Source organism: Suillus discolor (assembly GCF_016758755.1).
Source record: "Suillus discolor strain FC423 chromosome Unknown F5147scaffold_35, whole genome shotgun sequence".
NCBI classification, from domain to species: Eukaryota; Fungi; Basidiomycota; class Agaricomycetes; order Boletales; family Suillaceae; genus Suillus; species Suillus discolor.
Genome location: NW_024541282.1, coordinates 417,083 through 436,287, shown reverse-complemented (window position 1 = coordinate 436,287; position 19,205 = coordinate 417,083). Strand labels below are relative to the sequence as shown.

Below are 19,205 nucleotides of genomic sequence, written 5' to 3'. Positions count from 1 at the left end.
GATCGGTATGTCCCGAACATCTAGATTTGGTTGCCAAATGTGGAATCAGTTGGTGATTGTGGCATGCCGCACGGACGGTCAGAGTCAAGTATTGACGCTGACTCTGACCGTCATCTTGTGTTTTCTGGACATATGCTATGGGCCCCGCGAAGCCTCACTATGTATCATCACCCCCGTCTATATCAGAGAGAAAGACAGGTACTTCTCCCAGGACAGGTTCAGACTTTCCGCAGAGCTCATCATCCTCTAACACGAAAGTTGCACCTGGTGCTTCTACGTCTGCCATTCCCCCAGTCAACAAGAGAGGGACGGAGGGAGAGAGAGATCTATCATCTAAATTAAGGTTTCGAAAAGGTATTAATTACCAAGAAAAAACCTCCACATTATAGTTTAAGTTTCCTCCCTCAGAGATGGCAGCCGTGCGTACTGCCCGCTTTACCTCACATGTGTCAGACTCCAACCCGGCGATGTATATCCGGCCGCTACACTCAGGACGCTTCTTATCTACTTCCCCCCCTCTCCCTGATTCACAAGCCCCATTGACGCCCAGTGCCACGTTGAGTGAGTCTTCTTTCCTGGTTTTGTAGTCCAAGGACATCATGTTAATTGAAATCTAAATTTGCAGCTGGTAATGCATTCAGTGCAACAAATCCTGCGCTTCTCAACAGTATTATGCCGCGGTTGAAGCCATCCCGCGCGAGGTTACATGACATGTTTCAAAGTGATGAGGAGTTCGATATCTTGGATACACACAGTGATGGATTCATAGAATCCACGTACATGAGTTCATATTCATCACGCTCAGTGTCACCTGCCTTCATTCCCTCACCGAATCTTAATTGGCAACTACTTTCATACCATCCAGCTCGACCCAACCTATCCCTTCACTTCGACATCGCCTTTCCAACTCACGACATCGAGTACATACAGGACTCCTCTTGCGGGATCCAACGGACGCCCCTGTCTGATGCCGATCTCGACATGCCGGCCGCAGACGAGGAACTGATCAATATGACCATCAACTTCCAGCGTAATCCCTCACAATGGGATATCTACGTGAAGCGTGATGAAGGCATTCGTGTCCGCGATGTTTTCGAGGCAATCTATTCGGCTTTCGACATACCGCTCAAGCTATACGAGAAGAGCTTGATCCCACTTCACCTCCGTGCGGGGTGTGAGGAGGCATTTAGGCTTCGCTGCAACCTTGCTCCGGTGCTTCCGGTTATGCAACGACGCCAAGGCTGGAAACGTGTAGACACACTTCTCTATGAGACCATCTTCTGCGGCTTGACTCAGTCGAAGCGAGGAGTTTGGACATTAAATCTCAGCGGGACGATGTCCAAAGCCCTTGACAGGAGGCGTCTCATGTCGCATCATATTGCACGTTATCGAGCGGGGGGTTTACCGTGGGATCCTATGGTGCGTTTCTTTTCACTCGTCGACATTTATCAAGCTGACAGGCTGCCGTTGATGTCAAAGCTTGAACTTGAAACTACCGCATCAAATGCTCTCCCAGCCCCACCAGTATTGGAAATTTCTGGTGTAGGTTTCCGATCTCCATCCCGCGAGCTTGTGCGCATTAATTGTGTCTTTGATTGATTACAGGAATACCTACCGCCGTACCCTGACCAAAGTCCGAACGCGCTACCAAATTACTCTAACAATGATTTGTTCAATCTACCTGTAATACTTTGTGACACGCTCGGCTTCGTTGACTGACTCTGATCATCAGCTTTCTGCTGCATTTGTGCATAGAACAGGTGTGAGCAATGATATAGTGGTATGGATCACATATCTTGGATCTTTTTCCTAACCATCATTAATAAACTCTTAAGCTCCCCCCGCAAGCTGCCTGCAGGATCTGTAATATCGCCCGGTTGAATGCAATCTTCCGACATGGGACCTTGTGCACTCTACTGTACAATATTCCATCGTCAATTACGCAACCTTCGGGTCAAGACTATATCTGGGCCTTCTTTTGCAGATTTGCCCCCCTCGGTGCTTTGTTTGACTCGCCTGGTCGCGGACCTCTACCGATGATTCGACTAGGCACTGATAGTGCTCGCCTCGTTGAAAGGCTCGAAGCAAACTTCGAGAACCCCAGTAATACTATGTCATGGCTACACGGACCTTCCGGTGCAGGAAAGTCTGTCATTGCATACACTGTTGCCAGTCATTGCAGACAGAAAAATATATTGGCAGGTAGTTTCTTCTTCTCTCGCCGGCATGCAAACTGCAGGAACGCGCGTTCTCTCGTGTTCGCGCTTGCATATCAACTTGGGCTGTCTCAACCGCAGGCGAAGGAGAAAATAGTTGAAGCCCTGGACAGCGATCCTGGTATAATTTCTCCTTCTCGAGATTTGCGCGAGCAATTCGCTCGGCTTCTCATCGAACCCCTGGAGGCAGTTGATCGGTGCTCTCCTTCGAGGGTGTTCGTCATTGATGCTATAGATCAATGTCAAGACCAAGTGCCCGAACTCATTTCACTCCTTACTCGACTTCTCTCTCATATGATTGAGATTGACGTGGGTCTTCACATCTTCTTCACAAGCCGTGACTACACGAAAGGAGTCTTGATCAAGCCTCATCTCTTTCCAATGATATCGGACATTGCTCTGGACCTCGCTGGAATTACTAGGGATGTTAGATTATTCCTCCATCAATCTTTCAATAAGATACACAAACGTCATCGGCTTCAATGTCACAAGCCGTGGCCACCAGAAGAGGTGCTCGGCCGTCTAGTGGATAGAGTGGGACCCCACTTTATTACAGGATCCATCATCGTAAAATTCGTTGAAAGCCTTGACCATGACCCCGCAGATAGGATGGATTTCATTGATCATATTTCCTTCAACCCCTCATCGCCTTCAGAGTCATCAGTGGATGATTTCTACAAATTCATCATATCCACAGCCGACGACCCGGGGCAAGCATACCTTTATCTCACAATTCTTGTGAATATTGCAGGCATGCTGTCGTATTCGCAACTAGATGACCTTCTTAACCGAGGGCCAAACCAGAAATTTGACATGCGTTCTGCGCTGTCTCAATTGTCACCTCTGGTTCACACCCCGGATGGTCCCGACAGCGCTGTGCAAGTCTGTCACGAATCCCTTTGCGATTTCCTGTCCGATCCTCTACGCTGTGCAGAGCAGTTTATCTCTGAAGGCGTAGTTCATCGTCTGTTGGCTTACTCTTCCTTGAGTGTCATGATAGAGGAGTTACCAAATGACAGCATTCTCTGTTCCCGTTTATCCCAGTTAGCGGCTGAAAGCAGCTCTGCGTCGCTCCGTGCCTTTGACAATGCGAAATTTCTGTCATCTGCGACGTTTTCGCCGCCAGAGCCTCTGCCATTTTTGTCTATGCTCTGGCACATGATGCAACGTCAGTATACGGGACTTCAGATTACTTTTCGTACCAAATCAGCTCTGCTATACTTCTGCCATACCTGGCAGATTTTACAGCATCTCGACTTGTCCGCGGCTGATACCCTACCTGCTTTCCGCTTCCTAGCGAACATCAAATCCCTACCTGTACTCCTGGCCTTTCCAATATTTCTGGCATTTGAATCTCCCAGAAGTGGCCAAACTCTGGGTCCATCGACCTTAGAGTACGACTCTCGCATAGAAACTTTGGATGCAGTAGCCGAAATTGTGACCAATGTGCATACCCTCAAGGATCAGCATAAAACGGACTCTGGTGCACTCGACTATGCTTGTACTCACTGGGCGCATCACCTTTCTTTGGCGGAGTGGGATGATGACCTCCGCTCCATCATGACTACCTTCATGAGACAGAAGCTTCAGCAGTGGCTCGTGAAAGCATGGTGCCTCCAGGATTTGGAGACCTGCCTTCGGACATTGTGCAAGGTTCAGGAGCTTTGCCTGGCAACTAATCCGCCTATCCACTTTTATTCTGATCCACAACGTACCGCTGCTAACATGAAGGCTCAAGAGGACGCTGAAAAAGCTACTTTGGCGGCGCGGAGCGTGAAAGAACTGAAGAGAGTTGATGAAGCTATCGCAGAAATAAATATAATGACGAGAGATTATAGTCCCCGCCGTGGCGACTCTGTCAGCGTCAGCGATGATCGCGACGCAACCGTACGACTTAAGAAGCGGTTATCGACCGAGGAACTTTCCAGGGAAGACAAATCAGCAGACTCCGGTATGCACCTATCGTCGTTATCTTGCTAACTTTTAACTAATCCCGTGCCTATAGCTCCTCTCAAGTCTATACTCAAGCAGCCTAAATTAGCACCGAGCTCTTGGCAGCTCTACTTCACAGACTGGATACAGCGGCACCAAGCAACGAGCACGATAAAACTCAATGTTGCACAAGCTGCCAAGGAAGCCGGTCAGGAGTATGCTAATCTAACTCCAGAAGAGAAGGAGGTTTGTTCCATTCCTTCTGTCAAGTCTCCATAAGCTCACGAATCACTCCTAGCCTTATAAGCGTCGGTCTGCAGTTCTGAAAGAGGCGCGAGAGCGCGAGAACGCAGCCTACATGAACAGTCTCACCCCTGAGGATATCAAGAAGGAGAATGCCTTCCGCACTGCCCAACGAAAGGAGGGTCGTTCTCGGAAGAGCAACATTAAAGATCCCAACGCACCCAAGAAGCCGCTTAGCGCATACTTCATGTTCCTGCAGCGCATCCGATCTGACCGTGCCCTTGTGAGGGAAATATTTGGTGATGAGCAAGAGCCAACTAAGCAAAGCGTGTTAGCCGCTGCCAAATGGCGATCGATGACTGATGATGAGCGCAAGGTACGGCAAACTCTGTCACAATTGCGTAATTAGCTAATCACGATTTTTCAGCCTTTCCTTGCGCAAGCCGAGCAGGAGAAACTTGAGTACGAGGCTGCACGGAGGTTTTACGAGGAAGGCACCACCGATATTGGCACAAGTATTAATTTCAGCATCTTGCCAAGCAGCCCCAGCAGTGAGAGTCCATTCCGTGCCGAGCGAGCGATCCAGACGGAGTCGTTCAGCTCGGAAAGTGAGAGCGAGACAGCAACAACTGACGATGGTGTCAGCCGGTCGTCTCTCAACATCCTCCAGAACAATCCGAAAAAAGATTTATCTCGCGGAGTGTCTACAGGGAGAGGGGGATGTTGGTGCGTACCACATATCTTAGACCATCCCATGGCCACTATACTAACACGTGCCATCAATTCATAGGACGTGTCGCCTGCGGAGAAAGGTGCATTTTGACTCAAAAAAAGCCGTCCATGCGTATTGACTGCTGGTGTTTGAACAGAAATGCGACGAACAGCGAGAGGACAACTCATGTTCAACTTGTAAACGATTGAGAATAGATTGTTTGGGATGGGGCACGAGGCGTCCAGAATGGATGCGCGTGAGTATAGTTCGCGCTTTCCTTACCACCATCTCTCATCATCCTACAGGACAAGAAAGCTGTGAACGATTACAAGGCTAGTATCAAATCTCAGCTAACACACGCTGGCCTCATCCGCGGCCAGCCCGAATTGTGGAGAGTGCCGCAAGTTGGTGCAGTGGCACCAGCTGGGCAAACGGTGCTTAGTCAGTGCCCGCGCTGTAGGGAAATTGTCCCACCCGGCGTTGATTTCGCTACTCATTTCATTGGATGTGGAGCAGAGGAGCTCTTCACCAAGGCCCACACACCCTTTCATTATCCCTCCCGGCCGAAGCACACGGGAGGTCAGCTTGAGTCATCCTCTATGTCAGCTTCTTCATCACCTGCGTTCGCTTCGCAACAATTTCAGGGATCTACAAGTGGTTCAAGGTCTCTTCAAATCAACGATTTCGAGATGCCGATGCTCGTCGATTCATTGGGTGACGCAACTGCGATGCCCGTGTTTGGTAGGTTTTTGTGATGAGAAAAATAGCTTGCGGAGACTGAAAACCGCACGTTTAGGTTCGACATCGAAGTTAGATCACCCGATGTCCGGAACTTCCGAGCAAAGGATATCGTGATATATCTATCATATATGATGATTCCTACTAGACACTGCAGTATTCTTGTTCCCCTTTCGTTATCGCTACATAATTTATTAGCTCGCTGGCTGCACAACTCAGAATCGTTACCCGCTACTGAGGTGGTATGCGTATCCCGTCATACTCATTATATGCTTTCCTGTCGTGGACACAGGGAGGGGGTGGCGGGGAGGATGACTAAGCGTGTGCCCCGGGGCACACAAACTTGGCACTGACCCAGACAGCACGCGCTCGTCGTGGTCGGCGACGTGCGGAGGTCTTGTTAGCTTATAAGCTTGTTCATTTCCTTTTCTTGCGCTAAGTGGTTTAACCGCATAGAGCAGCTCTGCGACAGAGGTTATCAAGTAATATACATCGTAAATTAGAATTTTAAGCAAATTACTCATTGAAATTGATGGTCTGTACAATGGTCAGGATGGCTATGCATGATTCTAAACCCCCCAAATACCACTGCCTTTCAAACCACGACAGTAGCTTATCCTGCCAAAAGGCACGCAGATATGTGCGCAGATGTGTATCCACGACCGTTGAACCCTGAGAGAGATACCAACCCCAATGTTGGCAAGCATGTCTAAGGGCTGGTGAGCTAGATAGATTTCGCTCGCCTCCCTCCCGTACGTATCGCACGAAGTGCTTGAGCGCTGGAGGTATGTCCGATTCGTCATCAGACCCATCTGTCGAATTGATATCATTGGAGGTGGAAAGGTGAGCGTGACGAATTGCCAAGAGTATCACGATGATCAACATTTTTGGTAGAGCTTGTAATGTTGACAAGAGTTCGAAGACGTGTGAGTCGCGAAATTCAGATTTCGCTCGGAAGTTCATCAGTGCCGACCGAGCCTTAGATATGTCCTCAGACATATTACAGGGCTGAACAGTAGGCGGAGCACAGCAAGTAGTGCCAGTCCCTGACTGCGCATATTCGCGGTACCATGTGGCCGCATATATGGTCTTGCTGCATGGCTGCGCTAAACAAAACTTCAGGAAACCCAACAAAACCTGTGCAAATGTTAACGTGAGGATAGCATGTGTTCGTAATATACGAACATTATCTGATTGTGGACCTGCTTCAATAGGTATCTTCGTCAGTGTCGCCATTTGCTGTAGCTCATCTTTCAGGCCAGACTGGCGCAGAAATGAATTTTTCATTGTGCGCAGACTAGACTGTGCAAGGAGCTGAAATGTGCACGATGAAGACGGATGTTGAGAAAGAAATTTGCGAAGTGACTCCGTGTGGAGAACTTCGACAGGGCGAGAATCATCGGCAGGGACGCTGACTATTGGAGATAACGACACGAGAATGGACGATAAATCACTTTCTGAAGATCCCAGAAGCTTCCGCAAGTGCATAATTGCTAATGGTTTGGCGAGATTGACCACCGTGGACAGATGCCGGTATGCACGCGTTGGATTTTCTGACAGGTTGATGACGAACTCGTAGAACCGGAATATTTGGGTGGAATCCAAATATGCATCACCAGGATCCTTCATAAGGTCGATTTTTTCATCCAAATTGCACGGCACTTCGTCGTCGTCGTCAGTCTCGAGAAATCTTATCATCGTTGACGCAGCTCTGAACCGACCGCTTGCCCTGTCAGCGAGACAGAGGATTGTCTGATCATCGGACTCTAATCCAGGGTATTCGAGTCCGTGATGCCTATAACTCCTCTCCAGAGCGCGCTTGAAGAGAAGACGAAGGTCTTCAGTAACATCAACATCATCAAGAGCGATGCGATGTATCGACTCCTCGAAGCCAATAGCTTCGAATGCATCATCAATAGCATGAAGAGGACGACTAGTGATGACGATGTGCAAGTGCGGGATGTGCGGCTGGTGAAGGAGGTTTGAAAGACATGAAATAAGCTCGCAGATGCGTCCTTCTTTGCATGCGTCAATCGCATCAATTACAAGCGCCTTTGGTTCCAAATGCCCCCATGAAACCTGCAAATTCTGTAACGGCTTGACTAGTAGGTCTCGGATTTGTTCAGCAAACGACTTCTTTGGATCGAGGATAATAGGGTCGGATCTGATGGATTGAATCACGGCGTCCTTTGCCAGGTGTTTACTTTTCGAAATTTGGTAGGCCAAGGTAGGCGCAAAGAAATCAAGGCTGGTCATGTCTGGCATATCTTTATGTTGGCGGCTAAAGAAAAATGTGCCGGCCAATTTCGACTTGTTTTTTAAGCGGCTGGCGATTGTATGAGCAATCGCAGATTTCCCTGTCCCAGGAGAGCCAGAGAGCCAAATCAGCGTACTGTTTTCTGCCTGCAGAGCTGTCTCGATTTCTTCCAAGATTTTCGTGCAGGTGCCATCTAAACATTCGAGTTTATGCCGAGGGCCCCACTCGGGACAATCATATAATGCACGGTGGACAACGACCGCACTTAAGGATTCGAAGATCTTCTCTTCGCTGCTGGTGTCAGCTACCACTGTGGGAACAGCGCTGTTTTTCATGACGCAGAGAAAAAGGGACAAAGGCGAGAGAATTGACTACCTGCAATCTAGTAAATCAGTAATCAAATTGTGGTGGAATGTACACACTGTTCTTAACTGAAAGTTCTATGTACTGTCAGAAGATCGAAGATCAGATCTCAAACGATACGCGCAATTCGCGAAGGGCGCTAAATCGTGCAGTCCATATTGTCAGATTTCAAGTCATACAAAACGAAGGGGATTGGATGCTCACTCGAGAGCTCTGCAATGCTCAGACAATGCGTGATACAGCTAATGCGGATCGAATGGGGTTTGAGAGCTGCTAGCTATGGGATGCATGAGCACAACAGACCTTCCTTGTCTAACGGTCAGGTTACCTCGATACCTCGCTGCTTCTGAGTCTCGAATAATAGAGATGGCGAAAACTAATGGCACTGATATCGTGCAGTTTGTATCAACCAATAACAGCGAGTGAGATTTTGTGCTGCTGCTACGCAGAGTAGGTGAAGTCGTGGATCATACACCGATACAGCAACGACATGCTTGGGCTATCACTGGCGCTTCAACGTTTACTGATTGTGGACTCCGAAATAGGAACCTTTGGGACAATTTTGTTGTGACTGCCGGGAAAGCACCTCTTTTCGGGACGTTGACCGGGACCCCTTGAAAAGTTACCACGATCACGTGGACTAGTATATGAGCAGTGCTTGAATAAAGTTTCTCCGTGTTCTCTGACAATCCTCCTGTTACGGGTATTCTCTAGACGATTCGTTGGTCTTAAAATGGACATCGGCCGAATGGAAGCTGGCACTTGGAGAGAGGGAGGCTTTTCAGTGTTGACAGCAGTTTCGGCAGCCCCGAGGTACCTCACTGGCAGGAAGTTTGACTGAACATGATGGTATCACTCAAATGACCAACTTGCGGGTGTTCATGCAATGCGTCACACACATTTTGGTATGTGCACAGCTTGAGGTGCAATCTTGTGATGACACTATACATAATCATGCGAGGTCGCCGGACAGAATTTCGACAGAAGAACTTCAGGCGCTGCTGGGCTGTTCTCCGCTGGAGACTTCTTCGATGTCTTTTATTCATTTCTATTGGTGCAGTCGCCGTTGTCCTTTGGTCGCGGTCATCTCGGTGACGACTCACGGGGTGTGCCGTCTTGCTGTAGGCTATTTATAGCGCCCACTATCATTCTTGGACAGAAGGCTCTGATATGATCTGTGAGGCCACCACACTGCAATGCGTCTCGGACAATGTACTGTGGTGTTACGTTTCCAGACCTTTCGGTATCTCTGATTTTCCCCGCACCTGATGACATCCGGGAAAGGTAGGGTAATTCACAGAACTGCCTCGTTACACCATGACCCAAAACTAATCTTCGATCCTTGCAAGGAGGCATACGGCCCGGCTGCTCCTGCCTGCGAAATGATGGGCGATGACACCAAGCTCTCAGCGATTATTGGGTTCTATGACAGTTACCGAATTTGACCCTCTGTCCATGACATATACGAAAACGCATGCATCAATGATGAGTCTTGGTCGAGTGTCACAAGAACGTGAGATTTTAATTACGCCCCGTAACCTGCTAGTGAAGTTTCACTCTGGTCAATCCAATCTCCCTTAGTCACGAGGGGTTTGATAAGGTCCTTGGGGTGTGATATGGGTCGGCTACGTTATTGCACACCCATTCATAAGGTTTCAGAAATCCTACATGGGGCAAGGTCGATAGCTAGTTCCGCCTGTTCCGGTTTCCCAACATGTTGTGGGGCTGCGAATCTGAACTTTCTTCTGAAGTCCACGTTCCGAAGCGCCAAGTTCCGGCGCCAGCGCTTCTCGCATTACCTCGGGCTAGCAGTGTACGAATGTGTCTCGGCATTGAGGATTATCGATCAAAGACCATAGCTATACAGCTTCGAAGCTCATAAGCTGTAGTGCAACCGCCTCAGCACTGCCCACTTTCCTTGGAATCTTGCTGTGGCAATTAGGCGCCAAGGCGTTTAACTTGGAATGGCACGCAGGCCGCAGGGATGCTTTCACTGGGTAATTCTGGACCAGTGTTGTGTGCTAACATGGTGACGTGCCTATAACACATGTTGAGGGAAGCTGACGTGGTTTATCTTCTGTTTGATTCCAACACGCGTAAGCAGCTAGATTGACAACATGCTGTTTAAGCCCCTTAAGGAGCCTCGTGTATATCATTAGCAGTTTCTTGGGTATATACCATTTTGGGATGTACTTACGCCCTGTATTGCCTCGTGGTAGTATGGAATGTATATCTCGCCGCTTGCAAAGCCGCTCGTGGCTTTTCAGCTTCTTGTGTCTTTCTTGGTCCATATAAGACGCAGGGACTGACTGCGCGAGCCCCCGGTGGGACTTCAGAGGCTACTCTGCACATTTCTTCGGCAAAAGGCCTGTTCAGGTAAGTTCCCCATCATCCACTCAGTGGCAAAGTTCGTACACATGGTGTAACACGTTGCATGATGATCTCCAGCTCTCGCCCCTCGCACATCTTGAAATCTACAAAGTTTCGCCTCCATTTCCAACTGTAACGACCTTCATGTTTAAGACGAAGCACGACATAGGGAGTCCTAATTACAATCTCAACACTCCCAAGATACCATCCAAGGCGCTTCCACAGTCGCCACCACTCACGTCCCCTCGTTCTTTCAGCAGGGCCGAGCACCGTTCGTTCAAGATGCTCAAGCCCTCTCTTTCAGGCTCAATTTCACGGGCGCACACGCCCAAGCCTTCAACACCACTGCCCCTCAAGTCTATCCTGAAGGGAAAGACTTCCCCTCCTCGTGACTCATATGAAAGCGACGGAGAAGTTGCGGCCGCCAAGAAGGGTTCGCGGAATAACGTCTACACAGTGCCCAACTCCCCTCCGCAACATGCACACTTGGGTGAGTCCTTGGTCCAGCTCATTCTCTCTTTTCACCATTACGTACCTTATCTGATCTTTTACCGATAAAGGTCCCATGAAGGGTCCCGCACTAAACCTTCACTGGAAGCTGCTCCCCTACCATCCAAAGCGATCAAAGCGATTTCTTCACTTCGATGTTGCTTTCCCAACTCACGACATCGAGTTCAGGCAGAACTCGTCTTATGGTGTTCAACGAACAAGCTTGTCTGATGCCGACTTTGATAAGTCGGCTGCAGATGAAAAGTTGGTCAAGATGACCATCAACTTCCAGCGAGGTCCATTCGAGTGGGACATCGATGTGAAACGTGATAGAGGCATTCGTGTCCGCGATGTCTTTGAGGCGATACATGCAGCTTTCGACGCACCGCTCACACCTCATGAGAAAAGCTTGATCCCGCACCATCGCCGTGCGGTATACGAAGAGGCGTTCAGGCTTCGCTGCAAGCTAGCGGCAGGGCTTCCTATCGTCGAGCAACGCAAAGGCTGGAAGCGCGTAGACATGCTTCTGCATGAGACCCTCTTCCGTGGTCTGACGCAGCCGAAGTCAGGGGGAGACTGGGTATTGAATCTCAGCGGGTCGGTGCCCGTATACGACCGCTAAAGAACATCACGATCATTGCATATTTTTTTTCTCTCACTGTATTCTTGGTGAGTACTTTCACCACCACCACATGATATAACGAACTTTGAACTGATGTCCGTCTTCATACAGAACTGGATTTCAGCCACGCTCTTTTGGCTTCATTGCATCGCATCGCATCTTATCAACTCTCTATCAACACCCCTCAACATTCTGTCCCTTTTTAATTCTGCCCATATTTCTAAAAGTGTTATGACCTATCCTACTCATGTTTTGCAGCATTCTCGCTGCCTGGTTCATAGTAGCGTTGGCCTAGGCGGAAGACGCTCCCTACTCTGTACTTTCTCGCGATCCTGGTTTCCTTGTCCTCTGGACTCTGTCCAGGATCGATTTGTGCCGATCAAAGATACCAAGTTACTACTGTTCAGCAGTGTACATCATGTTCTCTCATAGACACTTTCCCTTGCAGTGGAAAGAAATAAAACATCCGTTTTATGTGTCGAAACAGATAGCGTCTTCTAACAGCCGTCCGTGGAGGACGGAAAAGTGTCAAATTCTAGAGTTCACAATCAAGACGACATAGCACTCTCACGACTTACAGAACCTAAGCGAATAGGATGGAAGGTTTCAAGAATCACCGGACCAAACTTGAATCGTAAATCACTTACGTTTGACAGGTAGGGTCCAGTTGTTTTGATAATGGATGCGTCGTGGTGCTTTGAATAGTCGCCGATAAACGCAAGTACGTCTCCATCTAATTTCCATACCTCCAGCCTCATGCTGATGGGGGCGAGCAAGATAACCAGATGTGAATTCTGTAGGAGAGCAAGAACTTTGCTCCAGTGATAACGGGGAAGTCGGGACACGGCGAATTCATTCAAACGTTTAATGAAAAGTTAGCGTTAAAATTTAGAAGGACGATTGCCTTGCTCTGCTGTCACAATAAATAGCTCACTGTTTGTTTTCGGATGCTGACGGCAAGGCCCCCGCAGGGCGTTCCACATTGCCCTATACATGGTTCACCGCCGATCAAAGTTGTGCAGCCTATCAATTCCTCGTATCAAGTAAGCACCAGGAGATTGGGAGTGCATGTGACCTGATGTCCATGGATATGGAGCTTCAGGGTAACCGCGCTCATCCAGGTTAGTTTTTCTAGATGTGAAATCGGCTGTAAGCTGATGCACCAGTTATCAAGTATGGATTCTTGTCTGTTCTGACACGCACGGAGCGGAACAAGTGACGTGTGATAAACTGGATCAAGACTAGGTCAGAAGGCGTATTTGTGCGGATGGACTAACATGAAGACCTTTCAATCACCGTACTATTTTTCCTGATGGTACGCAAAGCGCCCACTCTGAAGGGTGCAACTGATCGATAGGAAGAAACCACGGAACGACTTATCATCCTAGAACAATTTCGAATTCAATGAGTAGATGATGATATGTTAATCTATGGCCACTGGACCGCCTTAGATGACGTGTGAGCTCGGAGCACGTACGGGTGGTATGCACAGGGCAAGGTAGTTATTGTTCCACACTACTATCTTCGGGAAAGGTAAGGCAACTGGTGACGAGACTAAGACAACGGGTGCAGTGATATTGAACCACACTGCCGTCGATTTCGTTGTCGATTTCACCATGCTAGTTTTACTTCAACGGTGGGTTGATCATGTTGGTTTGCGTACCACATCCGGCAATAATTTACCACGGAAGCATAATTCCCACTCTACACACTTCAAGTTGCTTCCACTGCAGCACAACACTACTTCGACATCCTCAGATCTAAGTAAAGGTCTCTTGGAATAGTGGGAAGTCCATTTGTAATTCACTGCGCATGCAATTGGCACCTTCAGAGGTCAATCGAATCTCACTGTTCGAAGATTTGCCTTCCGCGGGGCCAAAAGTTAACTCTGAGTCGGATTTGACACGACACACAGGTACCATAATGTCCTCTCCAGTGTGTTTGTTTCCCTCGCATACCGAGATACAAGCAAGAGTATCACTTATAGAATTGCTCTCCGCCGGTCGCTTTGGTTTGTGGATGGCATCAAGGCGAGATACTGCGTTCATGTGGAACTGATCAACTATGACAGAGCCAAGCCAAAGTCAAGGGAAGAACTGCTGTCGAACAAATTATGTAACCAATCGCAATAAAAACGGTTGATTCTCAGCTCAGTCACAGTACACATCTCAGGCAATCCGTGCGTGATATTCATTCGCAAGGAATCAGCAATCGATGTACGTTCCGTGCTTATTAAAGCCAATACTTTAACACCATGCCAAGCAGCATCGTGTTCTCCTGCACTCTTATCTCTTTCTTGTTCCCGACGTAAACCTAGTGTCCCTGCGTACCTGTTGCGGTCGTTGTGAACAGGTCTTCACCCTACCCTACTGGTCAACTTCACTCCCGACATTGCTGTAATGGCTTCGTTGTCCAACCCTCGAACAATCCTGGTAATTACCATGCAAGATCGAACTTTCGGACCGGGCGACAATGTGACAAATCTGGCATACTGGCACAGATAAAGTTTGACCTAGGTAGGCTGTTGACGGATTAGTGTCGTCAACTCTTCGCTGATTAATCATGCTTTTGCAGTTCAAGATGACCTTTGTTAGCTTGATAATCCATCGACTTTCTCATTAGCCCGTTTACAATATGAAACGAGGCTAACATCGACACCAAACACTCTCGAAACGGGACGATAGATTTTTTTCTCCGTGATAATGTCAGTTGGGCGAAGAAAACGACGTCGAAATAGTCCGAAATTTTACCAAATGTCGGTACGGAGTCCACTGAGCACCCGATGATCGCAGCCTAACGTGACAAACGAATGGCTGTTTTAACACGTCCCTTGCGACGGGCACGGAGGAGGTGTGACAAGATAGCTAGGAAACGACACATACGATCAACTGTCATCGCTCTCTCTGTATTGATAGGTAGGAACTTCCTCGTCAAATTCCTGCCGCCGCCGTGTTTACTACATATAAGAAGGTCAGCTTTCGTTATGGATCGTTATCTGCATACCTCTCTTATCGACGATATCGGAGAAACTGTCTTGGACAAAATTTACGTTACCAGTCGGCGTCTGCATAGGACCCGTAGAGAGTCTCACGAGGGACATTTCCTATGCTACGGCATCCTCTGCTCAATGGGCAGATCTTGTACTCAACTCAAGAATAGAGGTGTCAGTCGTTGTTCTACTCACTTAATTCTCCTCTAATGACTTATGCAGTCACTTGTCTCGATTTGGAAACCATCGATCACATCAATTTGTGCCTTCAGGATTCTTTTCACACCAACGCTGCCACTGTCATAATGATCTTAGTGCAATCGCATCTTGACCAGTTGTTTCGGCATGGCTCATGGCATTGTCCAGAAACAGTTCCGTGCACAAGCTCGGCGACTCTCGACGTCCGCACTCTCACGAGGCATTCAACATTCAGTGGCGTCAGCTTCCTCATGGCCTGTAGGAACTGCCAATCAATATCGTGGATCCACTACTGGAACTTGATCCCTGGCATATCCTATCGTGCACGCCTATCACAATAAGTGTGGTATTCTCCATATGATTCATGCGCACGACATATTCCTATGTGCAGCTATCCTCCGACCAAGGAATACTAACTTTAAGGGGTCTACTGCAGGTGGGTTTCCGAAGCTTAGTCAGCTCGCAGAGTAAGTACTATCAAGTACTCTGTTCACCACTTAGTCGTTTGTGCTGTTCTTTGGGTGCGTATGTATACTTTATGTCGCTGGCTTGATCTAGAATATCTCAAACCAAACATTGGGTTTGTGGAAAAATGGAGCGCGTAGCTCCCATTTGTTTCGAGCCGACATTCAAGTCGAAAACATGATTGATGTACAGGACAAACTACTTGAGTATTCGTCGTTTATTCGTTGGTACCTCTGGCGGGGCCAACCGAAGTACAGTCACTCAAGAGCACTTGGTCTCTCCACCGATGGCACTACACAAGTCTCCAACCTACTCATAAATGGGCGATTGAAACTCGTCACCCGATTTACTAGTCAGATTGGTTTTTTGGGGGGGTCAGATTGTGCGTTGAACCCGCATCCCAGCTACTCACCAGGGTGTACACGCGTTATAACATGGTGTCTCCTCTCCAAGCTGATCGACGAGCCAATATCATCCGATGGTGATTGTCGAGCGTCATCTACCACCGTTGAAATGTTTGAGTAGTCCAGTTCTGAGCTTCAGCTTGATATTTTTTACCACCACTCATCTGTCCCTTTGCCCCTAAGTGCTAGATTTTCGGAACAGTTGAACTCAAATGACATAATTGGTACTATTTTCCGGGACTTTAACATGTCATCAATGAGTAAAGATGGAACGATTCCACCGTCAGAAGGTTTCAAATAACGCCACCGAATGTCTTCTATGAACCCGAGCTGATGAGACTCGAAGTTTCATGCATACTTAGGCCTTACATCTAATTTCAGGGCTAGCGGGGAACTCCGCGAAGTTTCACAAAACGGTGACAACTTGAACGGCGTTCTCGCCATTGTCAGTCTAGAGGCCAGTATCTCGTCATCTTTGAAACCCCCCGACGTCATCATTTCAAAAGACCAGCTTTGGCATGCCAACGTAGCGAAGCCTTTCTGATTTACGTAGGGCAATCGCGATCCCATGTTGTGAAAGTTGCCAACTCCGACGATATTTTATAGGGTGTCTGCGAGTTGACGAAACCGAGGAAGCGAATAAGTACGTCAAGTAGCGTGATTTTTGCGAGGTCGTGCCCTTTGGCGTACCACTTGTCATCGAGGTTAAAGGCTCCGACCTTCGGACAGAGATCTGTAGATACTTCGTGGAACCTCGAGGCGGGGGGCTTCTACTTGAAACTTTTTGCGACAGGTCATGGATGCTATTGCATTGCAGGCTCGTGTGCAATTACATGCTCGCCTCCGATAGGACAACGAAACCTGGCTCAGGGTAGCCAGGAAGACAAACCGTGTAGTTGGTTTCAGTACGACGAATGACAGGCGCAAGTTTGTGTGGGACTGACGAGAAAACTTTTGAGCAGTCCAGATAGAACGTGGAAGTAGCATATGTCTTATCTGATGGTTTTGACTGCTGCATCTACAATGATTAATAATGCACCTACGGTGGGTTCACAGTGCAAAGTCGAGGATGTGACTTTGACTTACCAAGTTTTCCCTTAGCAGATATTCGAGAGCCAATCCACGGACCCGCATGGTCGGACAAGAGTGATTGGAGAACCCTGATTGAAATTTTTGCACCAGGCAGTCTGTCCGTGTAAGCATTGCTATCGTAACCTTGAGCAGCCCATTCGTTTCCAGCTCAATGCTCTCATACAGCCCATTGTCGAGCGGCTTCGGACCTGACATGAGAGGCTAGCCTAGATGCAATTCACATGGAATGGTAATCAATGTATGAGCGACGGCACAGCAATCTTACATCGCACTAGGCACCGGACGCCATCCCAAGAGCTGACTGGCGGTTGCAAGGGCGACTGCCACATCTCTGGGAGTCCAATGCTATTCCTGTCGACAAATTTTGGGCGGATTTCTTCAAAAGTCAAAGACACGTTTGTCGCTATTAGCGAGCAGTGATGGGATCGGCCCCTCAAGGAGACACGCTTGTGGAAAACCGACGCCCGGGATCCCACAACACTCGGATAGCCTACGAATAATCGTGCAAAATTGTGATGTGTTTCAACGAAAGATGTACCATAAAAGGCAACTGGCTCCAAAAATTGCTAAAGAGGAATAAGACACTCACGTTCGGAACGGGCCGATCGTATGATCTCACCAGTGGCTGAGCGCATATATCACTGGTAGTAAGCATCGTTCGACTAGCCCATCATCTCTCTCTAAGACCATCATGCCCACATCTCTCGACCTTCTCAAACAGACCGGAACCGTTGTTGTCTCTGACTCCGGTGATTTCGAATGTGGGTCTGCCATTGTCCATCCTGTTGATCATGCACTGATATTCTGGTAATCTTATCAGCAATCGACGTTTACAAGCCACAGGTGATCACTGCAACGAATCTATGTTTAATGCACCTGTAATTAAACAGTATATTGTTAGGATGCTACCACAAACCCATCCTTGATCTTGGCTGCTGCCAACAAGCCAGGATATTCCCGCCTCATCGATGCCGCCGTCAAAATCGGCAAGAGCAAGGGCGGTGACCTCGAGCAGCAAACTGATGCTGCTATGGACCGTCTGGTCTGTCTTTGTCAGCCTTGCGCTGATACTCTTACTGATCAATATTTATAACCAGCTTGTCGAATTTGGCAAGGAGATTCTTGCTATCATCCCTGGCCGTGTATCGACTGAAGTCGATGCTCGTCTTTCCTTTGACAAGGAGGCCACAAAAGCCAAGGCAAGTGATGTTGTTGCATACCTTGACTGGGTCCTTATTCTATCTATTCTCAGGCTAAGGAGCTCATTGCCCTCTACGAGTCTGTTGGTATCAAGAAGGAGCGTGTTCTCATCAAAATCGCAGCGACATGGGAGGGTATCCAAGCCGCTCGTGAACTCGAGCGTGATGACAACATCCACTGCAACTTGACCCTTCTTTTCGGTTTCGGCCAGGCTGTCGCTTGCGCTGAGGCAGGTGTCACCCTCATCTCGCCCTTCGTCGGTCGTGTATGTCTTCATCACTTATCTAATCTATGTGTCACTGGTTGACATATTGCGCCCAGATCCTCGACTGGTACAAGAAGTCGACGGGAAAGACCTACGAGGGTGATGCCGACCCTGGTGTCCAATCTGTGAAGAAGATCTTCAACTACTACAAGCAACACGGCTACAACACCATCGTCATGGGCGCTTCCTTCCGTAACGTGCGTACTTGTTCACTCATGCAACATCGCGCGAGTCTTACACGGTTTGCAGATTGGCGAGATCAAGGCCCTCGCTGGTGTTGACTTCCTCACTATCGCCCCCGCACTGCTTGAGGAACTCAAGAACTCCACCGCGCCCGTTCCCAAGAAGCTCGACGCCCGTGCTGGTATGTACCTTGTAGTTTCTATGTAACAAACGACTAAATCCCCTCCTCAGCTGCACAAGCCGATCCCTTACCCAGGGTCTCTTTCGTCGACAACGAGGCTGAGTTCCGCTGGGCCCTTCTCCAGGACTCGATGGCATTTGACAAGTTGCACGAGGGTATCAAGAAGTTTGCTGAGGATGGCGAGACGCTCAAGGAGCTCCTCCGCCAGAAGTTGCGTGCTTGAGTTTTCACCGATTTATAACAAGGCAACGAGTAGTTATAATAATACTGTAGTTTCGCATCAACA

At 48.4% G+C, this 19,205-nt stretch overlaps 6 protein-coding genes across 6 annotated transcripts; 5 read left to right on the top strand and 1 right to left on the bottom strand.

Annotated features, from left to right (window-relative positions):
- Nucleotides 1-83: 83 nt before the first annotated feature.
- Nucleotides 84-3,803, top strand: F5147DRAFT_614412 (uncharacterized protein; the record flags this gene model as incomplete). Its single annotated transcript, XM_041432500.1, has 8 exons — nucleotides 84-354; nucleotides 409-561; nucleotides 626-1,419; nucleotides 1,480-1,542; nucleotides 1,606-1,683; nucleotides 1,733-1,780; nucleotides 1,836-3,249; nucleotides 3,643-3,803. Coding segments are annotated over exons 1-8 (2,928 nt in total), but the record flags the coding sequence as incomplete, so codon positions are not given.
- A 234-nt stretch (nucleotides 3,804-4,037) lies between these two features.
- On the top strand, nucleotides 4,038-5,181 carry F5147DRAFT_578849 (HMG-box; the record flags this gene model as incomplete). Its single annotated transcript, XM_041431455.1, has 4 exons — nucleotides 4,038-4,167; nucleotides 4,222-4,394; nucleotides 4,447-4,767; nucleotides 4,819-5,181. 4 exons carry the CDS (start codon nucleotides 4,038-4,040, stop codon nucleotides 5,179-5,181), a joined length of 987 nt encoding a protein of 328 aa, XP_041291699.1.
- A 1-nt stretch (nucleotide 5,182) lies between these two features.
- Nucleotides 5,183-5,858, top strand: F5147DRAFT_578960 (uncharacterized protein; the record flags this gene model as incomplete). Its single annotated transcript, XM_041431461.1, has 3 exons — nucleotides 5,183-5,203; nucleotides 5,261-5,359; nucleotides 5,409-5,858. Coding segments are annotated over 3 exons (570 nt in total), but the record flags the coding sequence as incomplete, so codon positions are not given.
- Nucleotides 5,859-6,275: 417 nt separating this feature from the next.
- Nucleotides 6,276-8,711, bottom strand: F5147DRAFT_230704 (uncharacterized protein). The gene is made up of 3 exons (XM_041428736.1): nucleotides 8,666-8,711; nucleotides 8,521-8,600; nucleotides 6,276-8,473 (listed from the first exon to the last, which is right to left on the bottom strand). Exon 3 carries the CDS (start codon nucleotides 8,431-8,433, stop codon nucleotides 6,358-6,360), a length of 2,076 nt encoding a protein of 691 aa, XP_041291697.1. The 5' UTR covers nucleotides 8,434-8,473; nucleotides 8,521-8,600; nucleotides 8,666-8,711; the 3' UTR covers nucleotides 6,276-6,357.
- A 1,929-nt stretch (nucleotides 8,712-10,640) lies between these two features.
- Nucleotides 10,641-12,425, top strand: F5147DRAFT_837876 (uncharacterized protein). The gene is made up of 4 exons (XM_041444106.1): nucleotides 10,641-10,837; nucleotides 10,910-11,321; nucleotides 11,392-11,989; nucleotides 12,054-12,425. The coding sequence occupies exons 2-3, from the start codon at nucleotides 10,976-10,978 to the stop codon at nucleotides 11,940-11,942; spliced, it is 897 nt and encodes a 298-aa protein (XP_041291696.1). The 5' UTR covers nucleotides 10,641-10,837; nucleotides 10,910-10,975; the 3' UTR covers nucleotides 11,943-11,989; nucleotides 12,054-12,425.
- A 5,356-nt stretch (nucleotides 12,426-17,781) lies between these two features.
- F5147DRAFT_746305 (uncharacterized protein) lies at nucleotides 17,782-19,142 on the top strand (the record flags this gene model as incomplete). Its single annotated transcript, XM_041439834.1, has 8 exons — nucleotides 17,782-17,851; nucleotides 17,911-17,933; nucleotides 17,992-18,132; nucleotides 18,188-18,289; nucleotides 18,343-18,555; nucleotides 18,612-18,752; nucleotides 18,805-18,919; nucleotides 18,970-19,142. The coding sequence occupies 8 exons, from the start codon at nucleotides 17,782-17,784 to the stop codon at nucleotides 19,140-19,142; spliced, it is 978 nt and encodes a 325-aa protein (XP_041291695.1).
- Between the last annotated feature and the right edge of the window lie 63 nt (nucleotides 19,143-19,205).

What these genes read in the sequence shown, in the direction of transcription:
- F5147DRAFT_837876 (XM_041444106.1), top strand. Translation starts at nt 10,976, where the DNA reads ATGTTTAAGACGAAGCACGACATAGGGAGTCCTAATTACAATCTCAAC. An exon ending in TCCGCAACATGCACACTTGG is followed by an intron (nt 11,322 to 11,391) that starts GTGAGTCCTTGG and finishes TTACCGATAAAG; the next exon opens with GTCCCATGAAGGGTCCCGCA.
- F5147DRAFT_230704 (XM_041428736.1), bottom strand. Translation starts at nt 8,433, where the DNA reads ATGAAAAACAGCGCTGTTCCCACAGTGGTAGCTGACACCAGCAGCGAA.